At 38.4% G+C, this 20,088-nt stretch overlaps 1 protein-coding gene across 11 annotated transcripts in view; it reads right to left on the reverse strand.

Moving 5' to 3' along the window:
• The window catches only part of ATP10D (ATPase phospholipid transporting 10D (putative)), a 113,810-nt gene that overhangs the window by 25,256 nt on the left and 68,466 nt on the right, over positions 1 to 20,088 (reverse strand). For all 11 annotated transcript variants that reach the window (XM_063808919.1, XM_063808918.1, XM_054683164.2 and 8 more), the window contains 6 exons: positions 16,866 to 17,054; positions 13,507 to 14,116; positions 12,751 to 12,857; positions 10,706 to 10,832; positions 8,019 to 8,203; positions 2,629 to 2,938 (listed from right to left, as the gene is read on the reverse strand). In XM_063808919.1, coding sequence (XP_063664989.1) covers positions 2,629 to 2,938; positions 8,019 to 8,203; positions 10,706 to 10,832; positions 12,751 to 12,857; positions 13,507 to 14,116; positions 16,866 to 17,054 — 1,528 coding nt within the window. The remainder of the gene's footprint in view (positions 1 to 2,628; positions 2,939 to 8,018; positions 8,204 to 10,705; positions 10,833 to 12,750; positions 12,858 to 13,506; positions 14,117 to 16,865; positions 17,055 to 20,088) is intronic.

Below are 20,088 nucleotides of genomic sequence, written 5' to 3' on the forward strand. Positions count from 1 at the left end.
TGGGAAATCCTTCTGATACTTTTTTTAAAGATCAGATGCTCTTTCATAAGGCTTCAGCACCACCCTATCTATCTCTAGCACACCTATCACACAGTATCATGGTTGCATACAGACTTACTGGTCTCCCCCAACACAGGAAGCTTCTTAGGAGGAGGTACCACATTCCTGCTGGTAATGAACAATTGATCACCAACAATTCACCTGTTTTTCAGTAAAGGTATACTGGTTTTCCTTGGAAATTCTTAGTTTATGTGGTTTGTTAGGGTGAACCCAAACCTCCATATTTATAGGTAAGCAAGTGACCCAGATCTGTACAATCAGCATCTTCTATTCCCTGGCCTCAGTAATTGGTTCAGAAATGGACATATGACTCCAATTAATTAATATTATTATAAGCTATAATATAATTGTTATATATTACATAATGCACGATATAAATTATAAGTATTATATATAATGTATATGATAAATATAATTATAATGTAATAAATTATAATATAATTATGTTATAATTATGTTATCTATAATTATAAATCCAGGAGTTTTTGCTTTGGAAACATCTGGATCCATAAGCTTGAATAATTCATTTATTTATCTGTTTATTCAACAAGATAATTGAACAAAATTCCACCTTAATCCTGAAACTTTACTGCAGCAATCTGAAAAGTGATGCTATCTTCTCACCTAAGTTGTTAATAGGATAGGATGGAAACCCAGGAGTTTTAGTGGCTACATCACCACCCTGAGGGGAAAATTTACCTGAGACTGGAAGCAGTCCAGAGGGAAAACAGACATAGAAAGAGAGAGCTGATATGCCAAGTCCTCAGTTTAACACTGGAGTCTCTGAGATCTTAATCTCATACTACAATTCTCTTCAGTTATACTCATTCTTTGGTGTCAAGGCTTTGATATCCACTAGACTCTTTTTTTCTTTTCTTTTATTTCTTTTTTTTTTTTTTTGAGACAGAATCTTGCTCTGTCTCCTAGGCTGTAATGCAGTGGCATAATCTCAGCTCACTGCAACCTCCGCTTCCCGGGTGCAAGTGACTATTTGCCTCAGCTTCCCTAGCAGCTGGGATTACAGGATCCCACCACCAGTCCTGGCCAAGTTTCGTGTTTGTAGTAGAGGTGGAGTTTCACCATGTTGGCCAGGCTGATCTCGAACTCCTGACCTCAAGTGATCCACCCACCTCAGCCTCCCAAAGTGCTGGGATTACAGGCGTGAGCCACTGTACCTGGCCTGATGCCCACTAGACTTTTGATTCTCAAACTTATATCTCTAGCCAATTTCTTATTCCTAAATTCCAGACTTTTATTCTCACTTCCTACCTGACATCACTGCTTAGATATTTAATGGCCTTTTCAAACTTCACATGAGTAAGACCCAATTCCCAATTTCCCCTGCCTCTATCTCAGTAGATGGCAGCTCTGTTCTTTCTGTTCTTAGACATAACTTTGGCGTTCCCTATGACAACTCTTTCTCTCATATAACATATCCAATATGCCAGCAAATGTCTCTGGGTCTTTTTTCAGACCATGCCCATTTTTCAGACCATGCCCATTATCTGACCACGTCCCAACCCTTCCTTTGCTCCCAGCTGTGCGCAGGCTGCCATCATCTCTTGCTGAATTATTCCAACTGATTTTGTATGTCTTTGCAGTCCAACAATTACTCTGACAGAACAGCCAACATAATCATTTTAAATTTAAGGCAAATCATGTCCCACTCCAGCTCAAAATCCTTCAATGGCTCCCTAATTTTATAATGTCCTCTAAGACCCTATGTGATCTGGCCCTCTGCTGCTTCTCTGGACCTTTAATAACCTGCAGAAAACACCTCCCTTTGCTTAATCGGCTTTGTCCTCCGACACACCAAACACGGTTCCCCTCATGGCTTTCATTTTCACTGTCTTCTCTTCCAGAAATGTTCTCCATGTCTCCCATGGCCCCTTTATGATTTCCTTCACATCTCTGCTCACAGTCAACCTTAGCAGTGAGACCTTCTTTGAAAATCGTACTTAAAAGAGCAGCCCCAGCCCATCTCCAGTGCTCTACATCTCCTCACTCCACTTTATTTTTTCAATAGTACTTATCACTACCTGATACCTTACAGATTTATGCTTTGTTTTACTGCATGCCTTCCTACTAGATGTAAGTTCCTTGTAAAAAGGTAGTTTGTCAATTTTATATACTCTTGTATCTCCATTCCTTAGAAAAATGCCTGGTACAAAAAAGGCACTTGATAAATATTTGTGGAATGGATAAATAAATGAATTCTCATGTCCTTGAATTTAGCTTTCCTGAAGGTAGAACACATGGATTTTTCAGTTCTGTGATTCAGTTTATTACTTGATTTAAGCTTGTTGATTTGGGGGTCTGACACTAAACTAAGAAGTCTGGACTATTGTATTGTTTACCATGTCACATCCCTATTACCTGGTTCACAGAAGGTGCTCAAATAGGTGATGGAGGAAGGTGCTCAAATAGGTGATGGGAAGGCGTGAATGTGGTAGAGAAAAAGGGAGGAGGAAAATGGAAGGAACAGTGGGAGAAGAAAGAGACAGAAGGATCGGTGTCTGGTGTGGTGTGAAAGGGAGAAGAGCAGGACTCAGATTCATCCTCACTTACCAATAGCAAGGGTCATCACCTGGAGATGGCTGCGGACCAATTTCACCACTTCACTTTTCTGCAGCGGTGTGGCTCGGCAGCAGACCACAGCTTGACACCAAGATGTCAGTTCCAGGAACTGCTTTTGTAGACTTTCTTGCAGGGCAAACTCCAGGGTCTTCCCAGTGATAATGAGTCCAGCTCGTAACCCTGAGTCCTGGGGTACAGGAGGCTGAAGTAAATCTTCACTTAATGACACTTGCTCTGGCAGGACTTGAGTTTTCTTCTGAAGTTCTTTCAAAATTGTGCTCATCAGCATCCCACAGGCATCCTTGAAACAAGAGGCAAAGGTGGTTAGCCTCCAGGCGCCCTTGGTGTCAGAACCAGTTACATTTTTTATTGTCATTTTTTAGCAATTGCTGAATCGAGAAAACCTCAAATAATGAATAACTGATTATTTTCAAAGATTTTACGAGTCTTCCACAGAGAGTTCTGTGTGTATGTGGGGATGGGTTAAAAGGAGGGGGAACATCTCACCAGTATTTCTTATAAAGAAATAGCTGTGAAATTTCTTCATGTGTGCAATTTGCCTTCTTGAACAGTGAATCCCAAGAGTCCTCTGGTCTCATTCTGCCAATTATTAGCTGCTTGACCTTGGGCAAACTATGTAACCTCTCTAAGCCTTAACTTTCTCATTCAAAATATGCAAATATGCAAATATTATTTCCATCATAATCTTGTTGTGAGGATTAAGCAAAATAATACATGCAAAACTCCTACTGTAAGGCATGACACATGGCAGGCATTTGAAATAGTAATTATTGCTTTTATCTTCTTTTTGATTCAACGTATTCATTCACTCACTAAGTATTTAATGAGAAACTATATATTAGAAAACATTCTAAGAGCTGGAGCTACACCAATAAACATGAAAATTCCTGCCCTCATGGCACTTGCATTCTGGCCAGGATGTTCTTTGTGGTACTTATCACGTCTCCTTTGCATACATCCTCACTCCACACTAGTTAGGAAGTTCTTTAAAGGCAGTTATCACTTTTAATTTCCTTTTGAAGCCTTCATGAGGCTTAAAAGAGGATCACATCAGGTACTCAGTAAACATTCACTGAATGAATTCTACTCAAGAAGATGAACAATAAGCTTATCCAGAAATTATTGTGTCAAGTGACCACTAAGAACAAATTCCAAATCCAGAGCAGTGAATTTAAGTTTAGTTTATACACTAAGTCTGAAATAGTTTATTCGTGAAAGAGCTCTCACTCAGAGCTTGTTTGCTTTGATTTTAAATGCTGTTTTATCAAGCATTTCTCAACCTACAACAAAATAAGAAAAGCAAGGAAGAAGTATATATGGATATGTGCACATGAAACAGCACAAAAACTATAAACGCTCTTGGGGAGTGTTCACAGGGCTCCATTTTAGGAATGAATTTGATCCCATACACCTCCAAAGCCCTTAAGGAAAAGTATACAAAGATGAATCAGATACGCTCATACGGCTCATTACATCATAGTAAAAATTATTTTTAAAACTCTTTTGGAGTTTGGTTAAATTAAAATGGCACATTTAGAAAGTAACATGCCTCGCAATCATTGAAAACATTAACATCAGATTGTGTTTAAGGTATTGTAATTGAAAGAATACAGCTGCAATACCATACAATAATATAAATATAGTCTTTGTGGCATCAATATGCTTACAGTATACAGAATACAGTCTGTGTGGATATTCTCCAAAATATGATTTTAAATTGTAGTTTTATGATTATAAATTGATTATAAAGGGTTTTGTACTCTTCTATTTATTTGAGTATGTGTTTAGGTTTTACAAATTAACTATTTTTTTCATTATAAAAATAACAGAAGTATGCATACACACACACAGCTAATCTTCATTATCTGTGGATTCCACATTTGTGAATTCTTCTGCTTGATAAAATTTATCTGTAATTTCACAATACTTGAGATGTTTTTGTGGTTACATGTCATAGAGTGACATTTGAGTGTCATATGCATAGAGTGACATTTAAGTCATGTGATATGCCCATTCCCAGCTGAAGCTGAACACCATGATGCCTTCTTTTGCCAGTTCTCAAACTGTAGCAAAGTCTTCTTTTCATGGGCTATTTGGTGCCATATTTTTTGCATCTTTCTGCTTTTTGTCAGTGATTTTGCTGTTTAAAATGACTCCCAATCATGGGCTGCAGTGTTTCCAAGCAAAAAAGGCTGTGATGTGTCCTATGGGGGGAACTTACCCATGTTAGATAAACTTTGTTTGGGTATAAGTTACAGTCTGTTGGCAATGCATTTAACGTTAATGAATCATTAATATGCATATTAAATAAGGTACATTTCAGAAGAAACAAGGTCATGTATTGATTGTTGACAGTATGTTGTAATCAGAGGAAGCTAACTTTGTATCTCCTCTAAAAGCAGTGGTCAGTGTTTGCTAATTCAGAGCTCGGGGCAACTACATAAACCGTAACTCTACAAATAAGGAGAATCAACTGTATATATGTAATATGTAATACATAATTAGAAAATATACTGAAATAGGAATCAGAAAATTTAAAGTTTAGTAATCAGCTGTACTTAGAGAAATCACAAGCATTTGGAGTCTCAGGTTATAAAACAGATAATTTATCTTCTATGTCTATTTGCTGTAATTGTCAAATGAGATCAGGTATGGAAAGCCTTTTTGTAGATTATAATATAAATTATGAAGATAGAAAGTTACCAATCTGAGGAGAAAAATTTAAATGAAATTACAAAAATAAAACTTAAAAAATTAAATGACCAATCCTGAAAGGCCGTTGTATATTCCAATGCAGTAACTAGTTACAAACAGGATATGACTGTATTAAAACAAATGAAGAAAAAAAACTTTTATGAGAGTAAAAGGTAAAGTTTGCAACTGGCAACACTTATAATCTAATTTGTAAATTGAAGAACAACGTTGATGGAAATTTGTAAAGATGACACAAAGGTAACTTCAGACATTCCACTGGCTGCCACATTGCCTGCTTAGAATGTTATAGGAGCAATTCCTTCACTAAGTGACACACTGGGCTCCATGATCTTCAAGTCCTTTTAAAATCTTAGTGATTCCTGAGGGACTAGGAGTGTGAGGTGGAAAGAAAAGAGTTAAATACTAGTGACTGAGCCCATACTATGTGCCTGGCTTTTTATCTTGAGTTGTGATAAAACTAAATTATGTTTGTTGTATTCTGTTTAGTTATTTGGAAAATTCACACATGTGGAATAGCTATCGATAGCAAAAAAATTATAGGTACTCAGTAAATACTTCTTGAATCGATAGTTTTAAATGCCTTTAAACATAAGATAAATTGTGTATTTATAAATAATTTTTTTATTTATATAAATTTAAGGGTATAAGTGTAATTTTTTATATGGATATATTGCAATTATAAATGAATTTCACAGTCCTAAAGATTTTACTGTTCACAACAATCTCTATTTTTCTTTTTTAATGCTTACTGAACCCCTCTCATCTGATAGGCACCGCATTAAACAATTTATATTTTTTCATTTAATGCTCACAAAAACCCCATTAAACAGTCATTACTCTCCCATTACGAGTAAAGAAAAAGCGGCACAGGAGGGTAAGTAACTCCCTAAGGCCACATACTCAGTCAGCGGCAGGCCAAGCATTTGATCCCTAGTCTTACCAGCCACCTAGGCTACATTCTTTTGGTGACTGAAATGACTAAGTATTTTCTTGTGTTCTGCCCCCTGCAGCTACTGGGAGTTGGCTGGTGGTTGTGGTTATGGGTCACTGGGCCACCGTAAAGGGGAACCCACTCTATTTTTCCCTTTTCTCAAAATGTACCGTTTAGCTGAGTGCTGGTTGAGGTCTGACCATAAAAACATGCTAACCAGGCCGGGCGCGGTGGCTCACGCCTGTAATCCCAGCACTTTGGTAGGCCGAGGCGGGCGGATCACGAGGTCAGGAGGTCGAGACCATCCTGGCTAACACGGTGAAACCCCGTCTCTACTAAAAATACACAAAAAATTAGCCGGGCGTGGTGTCGGGAGCCTGTAGTCCCAGCTACTCGGGAGGCTGAGGCAGGAGAATGGAGTGAACCCGGGAGGCGGAGCTTGCAGTGAGCCGAGATCGCGCCATAGCGCTCCAGCCTGGGCTGCCTCAAAACAAACAAACAAAAAAACAAACAAACAAAAACATGTTAACCAATCATGGCAGCCTTGAGCAGGCAAAGCTCAAGAAGTGATCCTGAAGAAAAGCTCCACAAGATTTCAAAGAAGGCAGACTGCAGTGATGGGATTGATATCACTGGTTAAGTCTGACTGCTGAAGAAGAATGGGAGGAAGTTTTTCAAGAAAAATAAACAATGTGCACAAATCTTGGAGGGGATCACTATACTGGAAGGCTTCTGAGAAAAATAAAACCCTTATTTATCTGATTAAACATTGGTGTTAGAGATTAGCGGGAGGCAAAAATAGAAAAAACTGGGCTGAGTCTAAGCCTCTTAAATTTCCTTCTTTTTAAAAAAATGACATTTTCCTCTTCCCTTAAACAGTTCTTCAAACTTATGATATTCTCGGGAGCACTACCTAGGAATTACCACAAGAGGGCACGATTTCCCTAAGAGTCTATTTTTAGAACTGCCATAAAATATTTAATAATTTATTCACCTGATTTCAATAAAAACTATCACTTTTTCTTATCTTAAAAGGGAGATAGATTCCTGTATCAGGACTTGATATATTTTCTCATTTTGGGCTAAGTCCTGTCAGATCCCTGGTAATCCAGTGTGGAGGGGGGAAAGCAAATAAAAAAAAAAAACTTTCTTCTAATGCCTTTATTCAGCAATGATTCCTCTGAACCATTATAATTTTCCGTCAAGACTTTAGAAGAACTATGACACCCTTCCAAGCACAAGGTAGGTTTCTGGATAGAAAAAATTATCAAGAAGCTAATGGTTGCTGGCCAGGGCACAGTGGCTCACCCCGTAATCCCAGCACTTTGGGAGGCCAAAGCTGGCGGATCACTTGAGGTCAAGAGTTCAAGATCAGCCTGGCCAACATGGTGAAACCCCGTCTCTACTAAAAATACAAAAATTAGCCAGGCGTGGTGGCAGATGCCTGTAATCCCAGCTACTTGAGAGGCTGAAGCAGAATTGCTTGAATCTGGGAGGTGGAGGTTGCAGTGAGCCAAGATATCGCACCACTGCACTCCAGCCTGGGTGACAGAGCAAGATTCCGTCTCAAAAAAACAAAAACAAAGAAACAAACAACAAAAAAAGCTAACGGTTGCTGTTTTGTTTTGTTTTTTTATCCTTGCATACATCAAATCTCAAATGTTCCAATGCCTTTGAAAATACAGAAGAACAGATTTAATCTCAATATACGCACTTTACTTTGGGTATTGAGGATAAAAAGCTTGTCATCTGGCTCCAGTAGTTTGCATGCATAAGCTATGTTGACAGCTGTCTCCTGCTTGTCCCCTGTCAGCATCCAGATCTTGATGCCCGCTTTGTGAAGAGCTTCTATAGATTCAGGGACTCCCTCCTGCAGACGGTCTTCAATGCCAGTAGCACCTAAAAAATAACCAAAGTGCAATAGGACTTGTAAGAAACCAAAGCCAGCTGAAGCTCAACTAGTCTACAGTTGAATCATATCTGTTAGCCAACTCAACCCTGCACTACATAAACTGCCCAGCTGCTCAGGAGAGTCAAAGGAGGTTTGACAACCCAGACCAAAATTATATGCAATGTAATATTTTGGGAAGGAAGCCTCAGGGATCAATGGATTTATCAAACTTACTCGTTCTCCTTTTGGCTAGATTTCTTATCTGTAAATTGAAGGGATTTGAGTCAATTATTTATGCAACCTTACACTACAATTTTATAATTCTATGATATTCCCAAGGATAAGGGCGGGATTTTATTTTTATTATTATAGATTTAGGGGGCACAAACGCAGTTTTGTTACACTGATATATTGTGTAGGGGTGAAATCTGGGCTCTCAGTGTAACCATCATGCAAATAGTGTAAATTGTACCTGTTAGGTAATTTCTCATCCCTTGCTCCCTGACCTATCCTCCCACTTTTCTGAGTCTCCAATGTCTACTATTTCATTTTCCATGTCCATGTATACATGTTATTTAGCTCTCACTTATAAGTGAGAACGTGTGGTACTTGACTTTCTGTTTCTGGGTTATTTCACTTAAGATAATGGCATCCAGTTTCATCCATGTTGCTGCAAAAGACACAATTTCATTCTTTTTTATGGCTGAGTGGGATTCCATTGTGTATATATATGTGTGTGTGTATATATATATATATTATATCACATTTTCTTTAATCATTTGTTGGTGGACACTTAGATATCTGATTCTGTGACTTTGCTATTGTGAACAGTGCTGTGATAAGCCTATGATTGCAGGTACTTTTTTGATATAATGATTTCTTTTCCTTTGGGTAGATACCCAGTAGTGGGATTGTTGGATTGAATGGTAATTCCATTTTCAGTTCTTTGAGAATCTCCACACTGTTTTCCATAGAGGTTGTACTAATTTACATTCCAACCAGCAGTATATAAGCGTTCCCTTTTCTCTGCATCCTTGCCAACATCTGTTGTCTTCTGACGTTTTAACAGACATTCTGACTGGTGTAAGATGGTATCTCATTGTGGTTTTAATTTGCATTTGTCTGCATCTGATAACTAGTGATGTTGAGCATTTTTTCATGTTTGTTGGCCACTTGTTGTCTTCTTTAGAAAAATGTCTGTTCATGTCCTTTAAAGGGCAGGCTTTTAAAGAATGCTCCTGCCAGTAAGATACAATGTCTATTTGCAGTGTTCTTTCATGGGTCTACAGTTCCCTTTTCTGAAACAATTGGGGCCATATGTGTTTTGGAATTCAAACATTTTTCAGATATTAAAAAAGTAATATGGTGCATATACCATATTCTATAATACTTGTTAATCAAGCATATTAATATTTCTGCAGGAAAACTGACAAATGTTCACCTAAATTAGGATAATAACTATAAATAATCTTATATCAAATCAGGTATGATTTTTCTGCCAAATGAGTTTTGGCACTAAACCCATGGAGCATTTTTGATTTTGGAATCGCAGATGAGGAAATGTGGACGTATACTACTTACACTGTCACAGAGAAATCACTTAGGGTAGGCATCATTGGTCCATTTGCTAGATACTAAGTTAGGTCAATGTTTTCCTCCTAAATAGAGGAATGGAGCTCAGAAGCTGGTATCTTGGTATATCAGAGCTTATATTAGAATCTAGATCTCCAGACTCTAAGACAGTGGTTCTCAAACTTGACCGCCTTTAGCATCACTTTAGGGAGCTTTAAAAAATTCCAATGCCCAAGCCACACAACAGATCACTTGAATCAGAATCTCAGGGGATAGGATGCAGGCATCAATATTTTTTAAAGTGCTTCAGATAATTCTAAGATGCAGTTTAATCCAAGACAAGAGGGGTCAGTTGTGCAATTTTAGCTGAAATCAGGAAGAGAAGAAAAATAAATTTCCTTAGTCCAGTAGCAGGTGCAGGATAAAAAGCTTGGAGCCAGGCAAACATGAGCTCCATGTTTGGTTAATGAGTAACTGTCAGCTACTGGCATGTGACCTTGAACAAGTCATTGAACTGCTCTGTGCCCCGAATTTCCTCTACATAAGATAGAGATTTGTTGTGAGAATTCAAAAAAAAGATAACACGTATTAAGCACCTTATCCAATGCCTGATAAGAAACTCTATTCTTGATATTTATCTTGATTTGAACCAAGATATTTATTGGAACATTTACTTGGCTTTGTAATCTATGTTAAGTGTTGGATTTTACATGATCTTCTTGGGGTGACCATCCTGACCCCATCACAAGTGAAGTCTAGTTCACTGCAGTGGACAACAGAATAGAATGGATTGGAAGTTGGATAGAGATCAGACTGGACAGGGTAGGCAGAACCATATATGTTTACTAGATAACAATGGAAGAAAATAACCCTTATTCAAAGATATCCAGTGTTTTTCAAAATCCTCCATTCAGGCAATACAAACGTAATTCACCTACCAAGTAATGTAAGTTTGTTCTCCAACCTCATGGCAGATTCAAGTAGTAATTCTTCCCTGTTGTCAATGCTGGTTTCAGCTAAAAAATGATTCCTCAGCCACTCTGCATATTCAGTGTCACTCATGACCTATGGGAAGAATTAAAAGAGAGGTATGAAGCAAGCCATATGATCTTGTGGGAATACCAGGACTGACCTCTGGCAAAATATCAAACCATCAACTTGTTTTACATATTCCTCCCTCTGGGCACAGCCATGTCAGATCCATATCCTCACACCACCTGGACACTAGCTTCCCAAACTCTGTGGTCAGACTAGTGCAACACTGATGATGGATGACCCTTTAACTCAGCATCTCTGGAAATTCTAGGCACCATATATGATGACAGCGGGTTAATGTCTTTAATTAAATCAGAAAGTATGCAGTTGGGAGTGGTCTCCAATTGACAGTTAAATCCAGTTTGATTCTAATGGTGCAGTTGAGAAAGTGGTATCAGGACTGTTTAGTTCGAAGGATTCTGTAACCAGCAGCACCTTTCATACCTTTTGATGTTTTTTTGTTTGTTTGTTTTGTTTTGTTTTTGTTTTTGAGACAGAGTCTCGCTCTGGCCCAGGCTGGAGTGCAATGGCCTGATCTCGGCTCACTACAAGCTCCGCCTCCCAGGTTCACGCCATTCTCCTTTGATGGTTATTTTATGTAGTTAATGAATGGTAAAAAGAGAAGGGCCCTATGGGTGAAACAAGTCTTATTCCAAGGAAAAATTAAATGAAATTCCTGGGGAAGTGATCAATGATATATTTTCCTTTGTCTTTAGGTTGCCATAGAAGGAGAAATCTACATTTCAGTTTTTATAAAGCAGAGTGGAGTAAAGCAGGTGAGGCAATTCCCCTCTCTGTCTACTTATTCCTGCCCACAGGTCATTCGATTTGAGAGAATCTGACACCTGTTGGGCTACATTTTAATCAAGGGTAGGATCATTCAATTGAAAAGGCAGAGTTGGTTTGATCTTGAACTCTCCATTCTTCCTTTAACTGTGTGTGGGGCAGGCTTTTTGTTTTTGGTTTTGTTTTTGTTTTGAGATGGAGTTTTGCTCTGTCGTCCAGGCTGGAGTGCAGTGGCGCAATCTCAGTTCACTGCAACCTCTGCCTCCCAGGTTCAAGCAATTCTCCTGTCTCAGCCTCCTGAGTAGCTGGGATTACAGGCATGCACCACCAGATCCGGCTAATTTTTGTGTTTTTAGTAGAGACGGGGTTTCACCATGTTAGCCAGGCTGATCTTGAACTCCTGACCTCAGGTGATCCACCTGCCTCAGCCTCCTGATTACAGGCATGAGCTACTGTGCCCAGCCATCAGACTTTTGATTCCTTATGCAGCTGGTTGACTGAGTTCCTTGGGGTCTACAACAGATCCCACTTTCCCTAATGCAGCTCCCATGAACTAAACCTTGGGTAAGAAATGAAAAGTTCCGGTGAGAACATCTCTCAAATAATTTATTGGAGCTCCATCTTCTTTCTTGCTAAACTTTTGTTTAGAAAGGATATGCATTCTCAATAAAGAATAATCAATACTGAGATAATATCTAGGATATTTACCTGGATTTACATATAAATACTTACGGGCACATAAGAAAAGAGTATTAAGAGCTTATTATGAAAAAATTAAGGCTCATCTGTGCCCTCATTCTTTCCAGAGCAGACTTAATGCTGTAAGACAGAGAGATCAACATTTTCAAAGTCCTGGGGGAAAGAAAGTAAGATCCAGAGATTTTTATTCCCAGCCAAACAACTGTTTACATATAAAGTCACTCACGGACATATTGAAACATACAAGAACTTAGAGACTATAAGTTTTAGGGATCCTTGTAGCAAAATACTTTGAACAAACTTCAACCAACCAATATATGGAATAGAGAAGGTAAAAAGAGAGCCAGTGTCCAGGGGACTTTCCCCAGTATCTGGATTAGGGTTTGCTACACGCTGGTTTTCAGTCAGTGATAGCTAAACAAGGGAAAAAACAAAAAAGATGGAGCGCACTAAGCAGTCTCACCTTCTTTGCTATACATAAAGTACGAAGGCCTTGTTTGGCATAGTCATCCAAGTGCTTCTGAGTTTTCTCCCTTACTATCATCTGTTGTTTCTCCAGACTTGCTCCATCTGAAATAATGGACAAGATGCTTGAGTTCCTACCAGTCTGCCAAATTACAGAAATACTTTTTAAAACAATAGTGGTTTTATCCACACTAAAAAAACAAATAAAAAAGCCTTCTGGTTTTGAATCCCAAATGGGTATCTATAAAAGGGTCCACTCAGAATAAATCTTTCCCTCGTTTCTTTCCCCTTGGGCAGAGGAAAGTACAAGAACCTGATACAAACACTGTTCCCAAATCATCAATAACAACAGTAACATAACTATAATGCTGCTAGCTGACATTTATTGGGCACTTTCCATTTGCTAGGGACTTGGCCAAAGGCTCTTCATACATTGCATATAGTATGTCATTAAACCTTTCAGGAACCTATAAAGGAGGTACTCTAAGACCCATTGAGTTGAAGACTTAGGCACAGAATAGTTAGCTAACTTTATCAAGACCCACCTAATGATGGAGTTCACATTTGAACTCAGATCTGGGTAGCCCCAAAACTTACTTGCTTTCCCATCAAATCCTAGGCAGCTTCCCCCTACTTCACCAAATGTGATTAGTCCCCAAATAGCTGTTTCTTTGCCTTTATAAAGCCATCAAGTATGCTCTTTTAATCTCCGAGCTTTTCAAATCACTACTATTTCACCTTTGTATAAACTTACCTGGGGAAGCCACCGACAGTAACTCCATGATCACAGAATCAGCGCCTTTCGTATACACCACAACTTGATTGGAAAGAGGGTGTCGGACCACAACAGACATTCTTTTTCTCACTGAGTCAAAGGGCAGGATGTGTAGGAGCTGAAATGTTAATGGTCCCAAAGCAGCAAAGTCCACCATGACCTGCTCTGGTGTCCGAGACCGTAAAGTGCATTGGTAAGCCCTGGCAGCATACACTAAGGCCGCTTCGTCTGGGCTCTCGGCCTCATAACACAGGTTGCAGGCCAATGGCTGTCCAGGGAGGGACTCTGCCTTGCCATTCAGGAGGCCTGCATCACCGTGTTGTTTCTCTGTTTCTGTGCAGCAAGCTGAGCTACTGGAGCACTGGGGGCTCTCACACACCTGGGAGACCTCTTCCTCCACAGGTGAAGCTGGTTTCATTCGACTAAAGAGAGGGAGTCTGCTCACGAAGGCGTTTGGAACTCCAGAAGATGGCTCTTTCCCACTGTTAAGCGATGGAGAACTTGATCTTCGGACAGACCATCTCTGGAAAAGACTTTTAATCTCTTCCAGAGACTTAATGGGCAACCCCCCCAGTGAAGGGTGTCTGATCTATGAAAGACAATTTAGAAAGGTCTCAATACAGTCAAAAGCAATTTCTAACAACTTTGAAGGCAAACTGGAAATAAATTAGATATAAAAAGAGTTACCACTCACTTAAATGGCTAGCAGCCCATTCTCTATTTACGACCACCATGGAAAATATTAATACAAATAAAAATTTGTTTTTTAATAACTATTCAGATAATTTGATTTTTATTAATATTTTTAATATTTATGTAATACTTTGCTAATATTTTAATAATATTAAAATGAATGACATACATTTCTACAATCATTTAGAAAGAAATTTGACAACTGATAATAAAAGACATAAAATGTTAATATTGCTAGCAGTGGGCATCCTTCAGCAATTTTTTTTCTAAAGAAATAACTTGAAATACAGGAATTCCATGATCTTAACTGTGTGTATCCTAACCATAACAATTTTAAAATTATAAGCAAATTAAGTATTCAGTAACAGCAAAATAGACACATCTTGAAATGTTATATAATATTTAAAAATAAAGCTTATAAAGTCTATAGGGCAATACTGAAAAAGCTATGAGACTAGTATAAAAAAAGTAACAAGTAATAATATACATAACAAAAACACCAGAAGAAAGCAAATCAAAAGATTAACAAAATGTATTTTTCTCTTTTATTTTCCAGATTCTACAAGTTTGTTACTTTGAATTTTCTTTTAAATGGACCAGTAAGCAAAGTAGCTTCATCAAGAAGAGTTATCAATATCATAATGTGGATTTGAATTTCTATTTTCATAGAACTTTTTCTTATTTGTACCCTGGTTTCTCTTAAATCTTAACTTTTATCAGTGACTAAACTGAGAAATTCACATTAATCATGGAAGGCCAATTAATTGGATGGAAAAATTTTCTCATTCAGAAATGCTCAATAAATGAAAAAGTTTTCCCATAAAAATAACTAATTTTATAATAATTTGAAGGTCTTATGCTGGTTGATTTTCAAACTTATCAGCAACTCAGAAATGAAGAGTAAAACACAATCACAGATGAGGTTTCTGTATCTCACATGAATGCTGATTAGCTACTTATTCACTGCCCTTCTATCATTACTTTGAAATACCATGAGGCTTAGACTCTTATATGCTTCAGAGATTTTCTTTCAAGCAGTAGAATATTATATTCTTTAAGAATAACCAATAATATTTCTTAAAAGGAAAACACCAAAAGATGCTTACTTTGGGAACAGATTTATTAGAAAAATATTTTTTGGGGAAAAGAACAGCCTTTATTCTGTAACTGCATAATCATGTTTTCAAAGAGCAACTTCCTAGGCAAAGCCTTGTAAAAATACAGATCCTGATGAAGCTCAACTTAATTGGAAGGAAATTGTTTTTATGTTAAAGTTGACCACCTCTGAAGCTGCCAAAAGAAAATGATCTGATGGAAAATTAAATTGAATTGGGTTGTGCTGCAAATTGAATTTTAAGTGAGTAAAAGGTGAGATAGTTACACACAAGGAGGCTAGCACAGCAAATGGTGAATCACCAGCCCGTTAAACAAGTTTTCCTCCACATTGAAAATGAATTTTCCATGAATTCTAAGCTACAAATAGACTTTAAAAATCTAGCTTTTTTTGGCCAGGTGTGGTGGCTCACGCCTGTAATCCCAGCACTCTGGGAGGCCAAGGCAGGTGGATCGCCTGAGGTCAGGAGTTTGAGACCAGCCTGGCCAACATGGTGAAACCCTGTCTCTACTAAAACTACAAAAATTAGCCAGGCGTGGTTGTGGGTGCCTATAATCCTAGCTACTCAGGAGGCTGAGGCAGAAGAATTGCTTGAACCTGGGAGGCGGAGGGTGCAGTGAGCTGAGATCACGCCACTGCACTCCAGCCTGGGAGACAGGGTAAGACTGTCTCCAAGAGAAAAAGAAAGGAAGAAAAAAATATTATTAAACATGATATTGAATCCAATACGGTATATTTTGCCTGATATAATACATACGATGTTGGAGGTCTCAGAAGTCTCAAAGAAAGCTTCAATTTGGCAAATAAACTAAAGCAAAATGAATTGCTCTCATCACTACCCTCTTAGAGGCAAATAATATAGTAGCACTGAGCTGTATTTCCTAGGTTCAAATCCCACCTCCCCAACAAACCAGTTTTGTGACCCTGGGTAAATTACTTAGCCTCATCTGTAAAATGGAGAATAGTAGGGTAATAGCATCTAACTCATAGGATTGTTAGGAGGATTCAACTTGTTAATACCAATAAATCACTTAGACCAGCGGTCCTCAACCTTTTTGGCACCAGGGACCAGTTTTGTGAAGACAATTTTCCACAGACGGGTTGGGTGGGACCTCAGATCATCAGGTATTAGATTCTCTGGGTATTAGATTCTCATACGGAGGGCACAACCTAGATCCCTTGCATATGCAGTTCATAATAGGGTTCGCGTTCCTATGAGAATCTAATACTGCCCCTGATCTGACAGGAGGCGGGGCTCAGGCAGTAATGCTCACTGGCCCTCTCCTCCCCTCCTGCTGTGCAGACTGGTTCCTAACAGGCCACAGACTGTTACCGGTCTGCAACCAAGGGGGTTGGGGACCCATGACATAGACCATGGTAAGTGCAGAGCACAGAACAAATGCTGAATCAGTGTTATACAGCTACTATTATTTATCATTTTTATCCATATATCAAGCTCAGTACAGATACATTTAAACCCAAAATTCTCTTCTGGAAAGTGACCCTTGTTTGCATTAGAGAACTTACTCACCTTTTGTCGGGGTTGGTTAGGAGCAGAAACCACTACTGTGTTGCAAATTGCCAATGCAATGAAAAAGTCGATAATGTACAAAGTTTCCAGTGGTGGATTTTGGATGGTCTCATCTAGTGGCATAAAGAGCCGAGGTGTAATCTGACTAAATTTGTCTAAAAGCCTGGTGTCTGGTACCACGTCTGTTTCCTGAAGATCCAATAAGACAGTGTGTTGTTATAAGAAGTATATAAAAATTAGTTTTAAATCAACATGAGAAATAACTTGTATAGCCAGGATCTAAATGAATCATGAGATGGTAAACTTTATTTTTCTAAAAACAATTGTAATGTATATCGTGTCATGGGAAGTGAGAATAGGAAAATAAAAGATATAAAAACAAATGGATAATCCAGAATGCACCTCATCAATGGAGACTCTCTTAACTATTAAACTAAACAGGAGTTTAGTTTTCACCAAATCTAGTTGAGTGTTTTCTCATTTTGAAATACATAATAGCAGAGGTAGATTTTATTGAGCCCAGAATTCTACCTCGGTCATAGATTTATTCACCATCACTTGATGAATACTAACTCTTAAACTTTGGGCATTATTCATACCATGTTATTGCAACAAAATATTTTATGGCTCAAGTTACTGCTATTGTAAAAAACAACTCTCCAAAAATAAAAATGATTATAAGCAGGCTAACATATTTTATCAGCATTTTCAAGTAATACAAGACATTAATAAGGGTTCTTCCAGATTTCTGATCACCACATACATTTGGCAACTATACTTTCTTCTCAGTACAGGTTTGCTCTAAGAAGTTGTTATTGAAAAAATGTACTCCATTTTGTTTGACACAATGCTTCTCACACGTGAGAGTACGAGTTTTGACAAAATAATGTTGTAGTAGAAATCTAAGTATAATCCAGTAACATATAGTTAACTGCTTTAGAAATTTTTCAGCTGAGTCAAAGGAGGAACCACATGCTCAGAATCAAGGTTGTACAAAAGCACCATTGTATTCTAAGAGTCCTAGAGGCAGCTGGCCTGCAAAGCACAGTGACTGCAGGAAAGCCAGGAGAGGAGATTTAGAGAAAAGAGTAAAATATAAGGATGTATGACATGGACTCAGAAGATTATGGTTTGCACTTATGCTTAAAAGTTTGGTGAGAGTTAGCATAGGTTTAATAAGAAGAGAGCATGGGATGGAAACCATATGGGTTTAGGTTCAGGTCTTAGCTCCACTGCATACTAACTGGAGGTCTTGGGCAGCTTACTTAACCTCCTTTTCCTCTTCTGTCTAATGGTAAAAATAACACTTACCTCCCAGGTGGCTGTATAAAGTAAATGAGATAATGACTAAGATGAGACCAGTAGAACAGGAACCTAAGTCATTTAATGTTCCTTTTCCTTCTTTCTTTCTCAAATGACACACTCACCTTCAGACAGGTTAGCAGTCTCACCTGGCTTCCAGACTCACCAAGTTACCTGCTGTCAAAAAGCATTGCTAAGTTTCTATCTAAATTCATTAATTCTACTGGCTTGTGCTATTTGACTTAGCAAAATTTGAATCTTGTTCAGTTTGATGGAGTTCATAGCCATTCATGAGCTGATGGCTGTTAATTAGTAAGTTGGTCACATTCTCTCACGAGTCTCACATATATAGTAGCTCTGAGCTGGCACTTGTGCTAGACCCTCAGTTACTCAGGGAACAACCCTGGCCTTAAGGACCTCCTTGCCAAAGTCAGTAGAAGAAAGTGGTAAAGTTGGAGAGACTTTTTTATTTGGTCAATGAAGAGATGCCTGGGAAATTTGTTGCATGGTATTTTACCAAGGCCTATGATTATGCTCTTGTCTAGTGCTTATGAGATTCCACAGGTCAGGGCAATATTTCCAATGGCATCCTTCTCTGAATGTTAACATGGAATAAGCAAAAAATTAACAAAGAGTTCTATACTGAAATAAGTTTAAGAAAAGTTTAAACAAGTTTTTTAATTTCAGCATTTCTCAGAGAGTTTAACGGGTATTAGGAATCTCCAAGAAGAGGCTAGTATGTGCAGGCTTTCCAAATTCTATTTTTTAGAGACTTCTTTTATAGAAGACATTTGGGACTGAGTCAGAGACCATAGAAGCTAATAGTGATTTCATTGTATCAATGATCTCAGCAATTATTTGACTAATAATTGGTTCAGAACATAAGGATTATCTTGCATTCTGAAGTCAATCTAACATTGATGAAAGGTTTGCAACTTCTGCATTTGTGACAAATGCTATTTACTACGGTCTAAATGTTTGTGTCTCCCCAAAATTTGTATGCTGAAATCCTAACCTGCAAGGTGATGGTATTAGGAAGTAGGGCTCTTTGGGGATAATTAGGTTAAGAGGGCAGTGACTTCATGAATGGGATTAAAGTCCTTATAAAACAGGTCCAAGGGAGCTTGTCCACCATATGAAGACACAGTAAAGAAGGAACTGTTTTTATGAACCAGGAAGCAGGCCCTCACCAGACCCCAAATCTGCTGGCTCCTTGAACTTGGACTTTCCAGCCTCCAGATCTGTGAAAAATAAATTTCTGTTGTTTCTAAGCTACCCAGTTTATGGTATTTTGTTCCGGCAGCCTGAATGGACTAAGACACTATTTATGTAGTCAACATAATATGCCATTCAGGGAATCCGATGGCTGCATGACTGAAAGGCTGTGCTGTGGCCACGAGAACAGAAGTAATACTGAAGTTGGCCCAAGCTGGAGGTGAGTGGGAACAGTGTGTGAAAGTGGGGTTGTGTGGCTTTGGTCAGCAAAACTGTGCTGAGAAGTATTGCCAAAATAAAGTGGGAAAAATCTAGAAAGTCAGGACCATAGAAGACCTTGAAAAGCACTATAAAACAATATACATAAAAGAGCCCAGAAGATTTAAGGAAAGGTCTACATACAAAGAAGCTTCAGGCATGGCTCATTCTTCTACTTTAGTTGGTCCCACTAAAATAAGTTAATTTCTAGTGACTAAGAAGTTAGTCACTGAATTAAGGTGAAGCATGCAATTCTTATCTGCATGACTGTATCCGTAGCTGTTTCTCCCAAGATCCAAATCTTCCTTATTGAGACCCAGGATTACATTATTAGCTTTTGCTCTCTTGTCAGTGATGGGTGGCTTCTGCCTTCTCTGGATGCCTGCTAACTTCAGAACCAGACTCAAACCATCTTGCTTTAAATAATTCCTTACATAGGTATGGAATC

The sequence above is a fragment of the Pan troglodytes genome, chromosome 3 (assembly GCF_028858775.2).
Source record: "Pan troglodytes isolate AG18354 chromosome 3, NHGRI_mPanTro3-v2.0_pri, whole genome shotgun sequence".
NCBI lineage: Eukaryota > Metazoa > Chordata > Mammalia > Primates > Hominidae > Pan > Pan troglodytes.